Source organism: Callionymus lyra, chromosome 13 (genome assembly GCF_982586985.1).
Source record: "Callionymus lyra chromosome 13, fCalLyr1.hap1.1, whole genome shotgun sequence".
NCBI classification, from domain to species: domain Eukaryota; kingdom Metazoa; phylum Chordata; class Actinopteri; order Syngnathiformes; family Callionymidae; genus Callionymus; species Callionymus lyra.
This window is the reverse complement of record NC_141830.1, coordinates 3,513,362-3,525,872: the sequence shown is the minus strand read 5'-3', so window position 1 is coordinate 3,525,872 and position 12,511 is coordinate 3,513,362. Positions and strand designations below refer to the sequence as shown.

The window sequence follows — 12,511 nt, the reverse complement described above, 5'->3', positions numbered from 1 at the left end:
TTTTTATGTTTGATGATCTACTGACTCCTTCAAGAAACATCTGTGTTTGATGATCTACTGACTCCTTCAAGAAACATCTGTGTTTGATGATCTACTGACTCCTTCAAGAAACATCTGTGTTTGATGATCTACTGACTCCTTCAAGAAACATCTGTGTTTGATGATCTACTGACTCCTTCAAGAAACATCTGTGTTTGATGATCTACTGACTCCTTCAAGAAACATCTGTGTTTGATGACCTACTGACTCCTTCAAGATACATGTCTGTGTTTGATGATCTACTGACTCCTTCAAGAAACATCTGTGTTTGATGATCTACTGACTCCTTCAAGAAACATCTGTGTTTGATGATCTACTGACTCCTTCAAGAAACATCTGTGTTTGATGATCTACTGACTCCTTCAAGAAACATCTGTGTTTGATGATCTACTGACTCCTTCAAGAAACATCTGTGTTTGATGATCTACTGACTCCTTCAAGAAACATCTGTGTTTGATGATCTACTGACTCCTTCAAGAAACATCTGTGTTTGATGACCTACTGACTCCTTCAAGATACATGTCTGTGTTTGATGATCTACTGACTCCTTCAAGAAACATCTGTGTTTGATGATCTACTGACTCCTTCAAGAAACATCTGTGTTTGATGATCTACTGACTCCTTCAAGAAACATCTGTGTTTGATGATCTACTGACTCCTTCAAGAAACATCTCTGTGTTTGATGATCTACTGACTCCTTCAAGAAACATCTGTGTTTGATGATCTACTGACTCCTTCAAGAAACATCTGTGTTTGATGATCTACTGACTCCTTCAAGAACCATCTGTGTTTGATGATCTACTGACTCCTTCAAGAAACATCAGTGTTCGATGATCTACTGACTCCTTCAAGAAACATCAGTGTTTGATGATCTACTGACTCCTTCAAGAAACATCTGTGTTTGATGATCTACTGACTCCTTCAAGAAACATCTGTGTTTGATGATCTACTGACTCCTTCAAGAAACATCTGTGTTTGATGATCTACTGACTCCTTCAAGAAACATCTGTGTTTGATGATCTACTGACTCCTTCAAGAAACATCTGTGTTTGATGATCTACTGACTCCTTCAAGAACCATCTGTGTTTGATGATCTACTGACTCCTTCAAGAAACATCTGTGTTTGATGATCTACTGACTCCTTCGAGAAACATCTGTGTTTGATGATCTACTGACTCCTTTAAGAAACATCTGTGTTTGATGATCTATTGACTCCTTCAAGAAACATCTGTGTGTTTGATGATCTACTGACTCCTTCAAGAAACATCTGTGTTTGATGATCTACTGACTCCTTCAAGAAACATCTGTGTTTGATGATCTACTGACTCCTTCAAGAAACATGTGTGTTTGATGATCTACTGACTCCTTCAAGAAACATGTGTTTGATGATCTACTGACTCCTTCAAGAAACATGTGTGTTTGATGATCTACTGACTCCTTCAAGAAACATGTGTTTGATGATCTACTGACTCCTTCAAGAAACATGTGTGTTTGATGATCTACTGACTCCTTCAAGAAACATCTGTGTTTGATGATCTACTGACTCCTTCAAGAAACATCTGTGTTTGATGATCTACTGACTCCTTCAAGAAACATCTGTGTTTGATGATCTACTGACTCCTTCAAGAAACATCTGTGTTTGATGATCTACTGACTCCTTCAAGAAACATCTGTGTTTGATGATCTACTGACTCCTTCAAGAAACATCTGTGTTTGATGATCTACTGACTCCTTCAAGAAACATCTGTGTTTGATGATCTACTGACTCCTTCAAGAAACATCTCTGTGTTTGATGATCTACTGACTCCTTCAAGAAACATCCGTGTTTGATGATCTACTGACTCCTTCAAGAAACATCCGTGTTTGATGATCTACTGACTCCTTCAAGAAACATCTGTGTGTTTGATGATCTACTGACTCCTTCAAGAAACATCCGTGTTTGATGATCTACTGACTCCTTCAAGAAACATCCGTGTTTGATGATCTACTGACTCCTTCAAGAAACATCCGTGTTTGATGATCTACTGACTCCTTCAAGAAACATCCGTGTTTGATGATCTACTGACTCCTTCAAGAAACATCTGTGTTTGATGATCTACTGACTCCTTCAAGAAACATCTGTGTTTGATGATCTACTGACTCCTTCAAGAAACATGTGTGTTTGATGATCTACTGACTCCTTCAAGAAACATGTGTGTTTGATGATCTACTGACTCCTTCAAGAAACATCTGTGTTTGATGATCTACTGACTCCTTCGAGAAACATCTGTGTTTGATGATCTACTGACTCCTGTTAATGATGCGAGTTCTTCTACTAGAGCGGCTCAGAATTCTGGCTGCAGTCGTACGTCTCTGATCAACAGACTCACTTAATAAATATCGTTCACGATCCAAACACCACTCAGAGTCGGATGAAATGTAACATTAGATTTTTATTAATTCTCCAGGCAAAACTGTAACATTGAACAGTTACTCACGTGTTACATCGAAACCCCCCCGACATAGAAACAGCAAACAAGCGCAGGCAAGTAAGTAGTAACAGCACGAATACATTCATCAACTCAACGACACGTTTGTAACGATAAGGCAAATAGAAGACGAACAGAAAAGATGGCCGACGTTCACTCGTTCACTCGACTTGAAAAAAACAAAAAGGCAGTTTCACACTTTTATTACTGCTCGAGAACTGAAGGAGGTCAGAAGGCGTCTCCAGAGCGACGGAGGAAGCTGCCGAGTCCAGGGAAGTAAAGGGACTGAATCCTGACGAGGCGTGACCTTGAAACTGCCTTTTCTATCTTTTTAATAATTCCCCCAGAGGTCACAGAGAGGTCACAGAGAGGTCACGATACCAGGACGAGCTATGGCTCAAGGGTTTTCTTCTTCCTGATGTTTTATTTATCGGGTCATGGCAGAATGTGGAGAAACGAGTGACAGCAACACAACTGTGTGCGTGTCGTTGTGTCGTTGTGACGCAGCAACAGTTGTGTTTGTAAAAACATCCGCGGATAAAAGTTCGTAAAAGACGGTAAAAGCAAAAACGACGGTTTAGAAATGAAACTTTTCTTGAACGACTCCTCGTTTCTTCACGACGTCTCTGAGAACGGAATGGTTTTGACAAAATAAATATCAGTGGGTTTTTACTTAAATAATATTGATTTTTAAACTAACTTTCGACTCTGAATCGAGGATTATTTCGTCGGACGTTTATTAGAACGTGTTAAAAATCCAAATAACAAGATAAAACTGAGGGATGAAAATAATAGACACAAGTTGTGTGTCGGTGTGTGCATCACTACCATCTAGTGGACTCTGAAGATAATGACATTGTTTCATGAAGCTTCATCAGACCATCACTACCATCTAGTGGACTCTAAAGATAATGACACTGTTTCATGAAGCTTCATCAGACCATCACTACCATCTAGTGGACTCTAAAGATAATGACACTGTTTCATGAAGCTTCATCAACACATCACTACTATCTAGTGGACTCTGAAGATAATGACACAGTTTCATGAAGCTTCATCAGACCATCACTACCATCTAGTGGACTCTAAAGATAATGACACTGTTTCATGAAGCTTCATCAGACCATCGCTACCATCTAGTGGACTCTAAAGATAATGACACTGTTTCATGAAGCTTCATCAACACATCACTACCATCTAGTGGACTCTGAAGATAATGACACTGTTTCATGAAGCTTCATCAACACATCACTACCATCTAGTGGACTCTGAAGATAATGACACTGTTTCATGAAGCTTCATCAACACATCACTACCATCTAGTGGACTCTGAAGATAATGACACTGTTTCATGAAGCTTCATAGAGCTTCAAGATAAACTGAGGGATGAAAATAATAGACACAAGTTGTGTGTCGGTGTGAAGTCAAGAGTGCGACGCTGAAGATTGAGAAACGACTCGTCGGAGGAACAGATCTGTGGCTTCGACGCAAAGATATGATTCTCGTCTTCATGAAGAACCGGAGCGAAGGTCTTCAAAAGTGTGAAGTGCAGCGAAGAAAGAAAGGACTGTGAGGGACACGGAGGAGGAGACGTCGCCTCCAGCTTACAGACCGACGAAGATAAAAGGATGATGGAGAGAAAACATGGCGTCTCGTCCTCCGTTAAAAACAGGCGGTCACTCCATCCAGTCTCCCTCGTCGAACTCCGACTCGTCCTCCGAGTCCGAGTACTCCACGGCGATGCGGCGCGACAGGATCGTGGCGACGTCGTTACCCACGCGCTCGTGCTTCGCCTCCTGCTCTCGCTGCTCCTCCACCTTCCTCAGCTGGATCCCTGGAGGAGGAGAGGAGTCATCAGTTCATCATTCACCACTTCATCACTCATCAGTTCATCAGTTCATCAGTTCATCAGTTCATCATTCATCACGTCATCATTCATCATTCATCACTCCATCACTCATCACTTCATCACTCCATCACTCATCACTTCATCACTCATCACTTCATCAGTTCATCATTCATCACTTCATCAGTTCATCATTCATCATTCATCACGTCATCATTTCATCATCTCATCACTTCATCATTCACCACTTCATCAGTTCATCATTCATCACTTCATCACTCACCACTTCACCACTCATCAGTTCATCAGTTTATCATTCATCAATTCATCACTCCATCACTCCATCATTCATCAGTTCATCAGTTCATCATTCATCACGTCATCAGTTCATCACGTCATCAGTTCATCAGTTCATCATTCACCACTTCATCACTCATCAGTTCATCAGTTCATCAGTTCATCATTCATCACGTCATCATTCATCACTCCATCACTCATCACTTCATCACTCCATCACTCATCACTTCATCACTCATCACTTCATCATCTCATCATCTCATCACGTCATCATTCATCATTCATCACTTCATGACTTCATCATTCACCACGTCATCATTTCATCATCTCATCACTTGATCATTCATCACTTCATCATTCATCACTTCATCACTTCATCACTCCATCATTCATCACTTCATCACTTCATCACTCCATCACTTCATCATTCATCACTTCATCATTCATCACTTCATCATTCATCACGTCATCATTTCATCATCTCATCACTTCATCATTCATCACTTCATTATTCATCACTTCATCACTCCATCACTTCATCAGTTCATCATTCATCATTCATCACGTCATCATTCATCACGTCATCATTTCATCATCTCATCACTTCATCATTCATCACGTCATCATTCATCATTCATCATTCATCACGTCATCACGTCATCATTTCATCATCTCATCACTTCATCATTCATCACTTCATCAGTTCATCACGTCCTCATTTCATCATCTCATCACTTCATCATTCATCACTTGATCATTCATCACTTCATCATTCTTCACTTCATCATTCATCACTTCATGACTTCATCACTTCATCATTCATCACTCCATCATTCATCATTTCATCATTCATCACTTCAGCACGTCATCATTTCATCATTCATCACTTCATCATTCAACACTCATCACTTCATCATTCATCACTTCATCATTCATCATTCATCACTCCATCACTTCATCACTTCATCATTCATCACGTCATCATTTCATCATCTCATCACTTCATCATTCATCACTTGATCATTCATCACTTGATCATTCTTCACTTCATCATTCATCACTTCATCACTTCATGACTTCATCATTCATCACTTCATCATTCTTCACTTCATCATTCATCACTTCATCATTCATCACGTCATCATTTCATCATCTCATCACTTCATCACTTTATCATTCTTCACTTCATCATTCATCACTCATCACTTCATCATTCACCACTTCATCATTCATCACTTCATCATTTCATCATCTCATCACTTCATCATTCACCACTTCATCATTCTTCACTTCATCACTCATCACTTCATCATCTCATCACTTGATCATTCATCACTTGATCATTCATAACTTCATCATTCTTCACTTCATCATTCATCACTTCATGACTTCATCATTCATCAGTTCATCAGTTCATCAATTCATCAGTTCATCACTCCATCACTCATCACTTCATCACTCACCACTTCATCACTTCATCACTCATCACTTCATCATCTCATCTCTTCATCATCTCATCACTTCATCATTCATCACTTCATCATTCATCACTTCATGACTTCATCATTCTTCACTTCATCATTCATCACTTCATCATTCATCACTTCATCATTCATCATCTCATCACTTCATCATTCATCACTTGATCATTCTTCACTTCATCATTCATCACTTCATCATTCATCACTCCATCACTCATCACTTCATCACTCACCACTTCATCACTTCATCACTCCATCACTCATCACTTCATCATCTCATCTCTTCATCATCTCATCACTTCATTTCATCACTTCATCATTCATCACTTCATGACTTCATCATTCTTCACTTCATCATTCATCACTCATCACTTCATCATTCATCACGTCATCATTTCATCATCTCATCACTTCATCATTCATCACTTGATCATTCTTCACTTCATCATTCATCACTTCATCATTCATCACTTGATCATTCATCACTTCATCATTCTTCACTTCATCATTCATCACTTCATCACTTCATCATTCATCACTCCATCACTTCATCATTCATCACTCATCACTTCATCATTCATCATTCATCACGTCATCATTCATCACTTCATCATTCATCACTTCATCACTTCATCACTCATCACTTCATCATTCATCACTTCATCACGTCATCATTTCATCATCTCATCACTTCATCATTCATCACTTCATCATTCATCACGTCATCATTTCATCATCTCATCACTTCATCATTCATCACTTCATCATTCATCACGTCATCACATCATCATTTCATCATCTCATCACTTCATCATTCATCACTCATCACTTCATCACTTCATCATTCATCACTTCATCATTCATCACTTCATCATGTCATCATCTCATCACTTCATCATTCATCACGTCATCATTTCGTCATCTCATCATTCATCACTTGATCATTCATCACTTGATCATTCATCACTTCATCATGTCATCATCTCATCACTTCATCATTCATCACGTCATCATTTCGTCATCTCATCATTCATCACTTGATCATTCATCACTTCATGACTTCATCATTCTTCACTTCATCATTCATCACTTCATCATTCATCACATCATCACGTCATCATTTCATCATCTCATCACTTCATCATTCATCACTTCATCATTCCATCACGTCATCACTTCATTATTTCATCATCTCATCACTTCATCACGTCATCACGTCATCATTTCATCATCTCATCATTCATCACTTGATCATTCATCACTTCATGACTTCATCATTCATCACTTCATCATTCACCACTTCATCATTCTTCACTTCATCATTCATCACTTTATCATTCCATCACGTCATCATTTCATCATCTCATCACTTCATCACGTCATCACGTCATCATTTCATCATCTCATCACTTCATCATTCATCACTTCATCATTCATCACTTCATCACTTCATCACTCCATCACTTCATCTTTCATCACTTCATCACTTCATCACTTCATCATTCATCACTTCATCATTCATCACTTCATCATCTCATCGAATGATCTTTGATCAGCTGCAGGTTGACGTTTCGTTTTGTTAATTGATTATCAAAGAATGAAAGATACGATTTTTCAAAATAAGTCTGTGACTCTTGACACGTTAAAATGTTATTTCTAGTGATGTGTTGACGAAGCTTCATGAAACAGTGTCATGTTGTTCAGAGGTCAGTAGGTGGCGCCATCAGTTTAAAAATGATCATTAGAACGCTTGTTCAAAACAAATAGTGCAGAGACGCCATCTAGTGGACTCTGAAGATAATGACACTGTTTCATGAAGCTTCGTCAACACATCACTACGATCTAGTGGACTCTGAAGATAATGACACTGTTTCATGAAGCTTCATCGACACATCACTACCATCTAGTGGACTCTGAAGATAATGACACTGTTTCATGAAGCTTCATCAACACATCACTACCATCTAGTGGACTCTGAAGATAATGACACTGTTTCATGAAGCTTCATCAACACATCACTACCATCTAGTGGACTCTGAAGATAATGACACTGTTTCATGAAGCTTCATCAACACATCACTACCATCTAGTGGACTCTGAAGATAATGACACTGTTTCATGAAGCTTCATCAACACATCACTACCATCTAGTGGACTCTGAAGATAATGACACCGTTTCATGAAGCTTCAACAACACATCACTACCATCTAGTGGACTCTGAAGATAATGACACTGTTTCATGAAGCTTCATCAACACATTACTACCATCTAGTGGACTCTGAAGATAATGACACTGTTTCATGAAGCTTCATCAACACATCACTACCATCTTATGACGAAGCTCAACACAGACTCACAACTTCATCTCCTCAAAGCAAGTTTCGCTCTAAAACTTTTCCCTAGAACGCCTCGAGACGGTAAACACTTGATGGTTCATCGATACTTTCATTATCAAATAGATAAATCAAGTTGTGTTTTTCAACACAACACAAACAACAGTTGTGTGTTTTGTCTGAATCATAGAGACGAGTATCTCGAGATTCGCGACATTAGAAACCAGGACCAAGTTGACTTCCCACTCGAGACTCTGACCGCGTCACACTTGGAAAGCGACGACAACAACAACAACAACAACAACAACGACGACGAGTCACGGAGCGACTGACGGCGACACCAACCTTTCCTGATGGCTTCCAGCAACACGCTGCGTGCGTCGCTGATGGGCGGCAGGTTGGCGGGATGATGCCTCTTCAGCGCCATCTCGTGGACCGACGAGTGAGCGGAGGCGCCCGGGAAGGAGGTGGGCGGGCACGGCGAGTGGGTCCGGGCCCCCGGGAGCGGCAGGGGCGGAGGCGGAGGAGGCGGAGGCAGCATCCCGCCGTTGGCCTGGGCGTCCATCGCGCCTTTGTCCAGGAAGCGCGCCGGCGAGTTGTGCATGGGCGGAGCCACGGGCGGCGGCGCCGGGTGCAGGACGCCCGGGGCGATCTGGAGCGGAGCGGGAGGTGGAGGGATGGCCGGAGGCTGCTGAGCCGGGAGAGGCGGGACGGGCGGAGGCGGAGTCCCTCGCAGACCCGCGGACGGCAGCGGGGGAGGCGGCGGCGGCAGAGGAGGCGGCGGGGGAGGCGGCGTGTTGGAGTTCATGCCCGTCGTCCTCGCCGGAGACTGAGGGCGACTGTCGGAGAAACCAGAGCCGGAGCTGAAGGGAAAAGAACAGGTGAGACGGGAAGCATCGAGTCTTGAAGCCGAGTCTCAGATCACACACTTTAACCCTAACCCACTTACACTTAATATTTGAGTGCACAAGTGTGTCCCGAGGAGCAGTGTGTTAAAATGTAGTGCACAATGAGCACTCGAACAGCCAGAAATTGAGTGTGGATGTAAACTTGTAAACTGATGCTAAACTGAAGATAAACTGATGCTAAACTGAAGCTTAACTGATGCTAAACTGATGCTAGACTGAAGCTAAACTGAAGCTTAACTGAAGATAAACTGATGCTAAACTGATGCTGAACTGAAGCTAAACTGATGCTGAACTGAAGCTAAACTGATGCTAAACTGAAGCTTAACTGATGCTAAATTGATGCTAAATTGATGCTAAACTGATGCTAAACTGATGCTAAACTGATGCTAAACTGATGCTAAACTGATGCTAAACTGATGCTAAACTGATGCTGAACTGAAGCTAAACTGATGCTAAACTGAAGCTAAATTGAAGCTAAACTGCAGCTAAACTGCAGCTAAACTGATGCTAAACTGATGCTAAACTGATGCTGAACTGAAGCTGAACTGAAGCTAAACTGAAGCTAAATTGAAGCTAAACTGAAGCTAAACTGAAGCTAAACTGAAGCTAAACTGATGCTAAACTGATGCTAAACTGATGCTAAAAACTGAAGCTTAAAACTGATGCTAAACTGATGCTAAACTGAAGCTAAACTGATGCTTAACTGATGCTAAACTGATGCTGAACTGATGCTGAACTGAAGCTAAACTGAAGCTTAACTGATGCTAAACTGAAGCTTAAAACTGATGCTAAACTGATGCTAAACTGATGCTAAACTGAAGCTAAGCTGAAGCTTAACTGATGCTAGCTAGCTAGTTAGCTGATACTTAACTGATGCTGATTACTGTTATTATTAGTATAATTGTTATTGTTATTATTATTATTATTGTTAGATCTGACAGCTGCTCTTTCTTTTGACTTAAAGCAATGTTTATCTCTGACAAACTCAATAAAATAAAGCTACACGTTCATTTAGTGAATGAAATAAACAACATTTTAAATATGAATTTAAATCTCTCCGTGAACTCAGCGGATCATCGTGATCGTCTGGGGGTCACGGGGGACGACGAGGTGCTCGGATGGTCTCACCTGATCACGGACGGAGGCTTGATCTCGCCCAGCGGGTGCGGCGGTGGCGGCGGCGGCGGCGGGTCGTTGGGCCTGGAATACATTCGATCTCCGTTGCGGCTCAAGAGCTCGTTCATCTGGCTGTAGGGCAGCGCCGCCAGCGAGAAGGGCCCGTCCAGCTGCTCCATGTAGCTCGGGGCCCTGGGAGCAGGTTTACATGTTTTGGATCTATTGTTAATACATTTGTTTATGTTTATCAGCACAGGACGGTGGTCTGGGAACTAATATGTATCTTAGTCTAATTTAAATAATTAATAATTCATATTTTATGTATTTTATACCATTTTAACCTCATATTAAAATATTTCAATTAAATTAAATTTGATGCTGTCAATCAAGGTATATCGAGGTATATGTCGACTATATGGAGATATACCTCCATATATATATTTTTGGTATTTTTGAGGTATTTGAGGTATACCTCGATATACCTTGATATATCATATATCAAGGTATATCGAGGTATATCTCGATACCCGAACTCGAATATATGGACATATATGGAGATATATTTGAGATGTACGGAGATATACCTTGAATATATGGAGATATATGGAGATATACCTTGATGTATCTTGATATATCAAAATATATCAAGATATATCAAGGTATATCGAGATGTATCTCAAATATATGGAGATATATCTCCATATATTCGAGATATATCAAGGTATATCAAGGTATATCGAGGTGTATCTCAAATATATCGAGATATATCTCCATATATGCAAGATATATCTCCATATACCTTGATATACCTTGATATATTTTTGTGACCCTGGTCTAGAAAGGCGCTATATAAATAGACATTATTATTGTTATTATTATTATGATATATCAAGATATATCAAGATATATCGAGGTATATCAAGGTATATCAAGCTATCTTATCTTAGTCTAATTTAAATAATTAATAATTCATATTTTATGTATTTTATACCACTTTAACCTCATATTCAAATATTTCAATTAAATTAAATTTGATGCTGTCAATCAAGGTATATCGAGGTATATCTCGACTATATGGAGATATACCTCCATATATATATTTTTGGTATTTTTTAGGTATTTATTGATTTTTATTTTTGTATTTTGAGATATATTTTTGTGACCCTGGTCTAGAAAGGCGCTATATAAATAGACATTATTATTGTTATTATTATTATTTTGATATATCAAGATATATCGAGGTATATCTTGATACCCGATCTCGAATATATGGACATATATGAAGATATATTCGAGATGTACCGAGATATATTCGAGATATACCTTGAATATATGGAGATATATGGAGATATACCTTGATGTATCTTGATATATCAAAATATATCAAGATATATCAAGGTGTATCTCAAATATATGGAGATATATCTCCATATATTCGAGATATATCAAGGTATATCAAGGTATATCGAGGTGTATCTCAAATATATCGAGATATATCTCCATATATGCAAGATATATCTCCATATATGCAAGATATATCTCCATATACCTTGATATATTTTTGTGACCCTGGTCTTGAAAGGCGCTATAAAAATAGACATTATTATTGTTATTAATATTATTATGATATATCAAGATATATCGAGGTATACCGAGGTATATCTCAAATATATGGAGGTATATCTCCATATATTCGAGATATATCAAGGTATATCAAGGTATATCGAGGTGTATCTCAAATATATGGAGATATATCTCCATATACCTTGATATACCTTGATATACCTTGATATATTTTTGTGACCCTGGTTTAGAAAGGCGCTATATAAATAGACATTATTATTGTTATTATTATTATTATGATATATCAAGATATATCAAGGTATATCGAGGTATATCAAGCTATCTTATCTTAGTATAATTAAAAAAATTAATAATTCATATTTAATGTATTTTATACCACTTTAACCTCATATTCAAATATTTAAATTCTCCTAACAAATGAAATAATGAAAGAAACTT

General features: G+C 39.1%; 1 protein-coding gene across 3 annotated transcripts in view; it reads right to left on the bottom strand.

Annotated features, from left to right (window-relative positions):
- Positions 1–2,451: 2,451 nt before the first annotated feature.
- wasf1 (WASP family member 1) overlaps positions 2,452–12,511 on the bottom strand; it is a 116,671-nt gene continuing 106,611 nt past the window's right edge. For all 3 annotated transcript variants that reach the window (XM_087805952.1, XM_087805954.1, XM_087805953.1), the window contains 3 exons: positions 10,502–10,681; positions 8,811–9,328; positions 2,452–4,341 (listed from right to left, as the gene is read on the bottom strand). In XM_087805952.1, the coding sequence (XP_087662078.1) occupies positions 4,184–4,341; positions 8,811–9,328; positions 10,502–10,681 (856 nt within the window). In that variant the 3' untranslated portion in view covers positions 2,452–4,183. The remainder of the gene's footprint in view (positions 4,342–8,810; positions 9,329–10,501; positions 10,682–12,511) is intronic.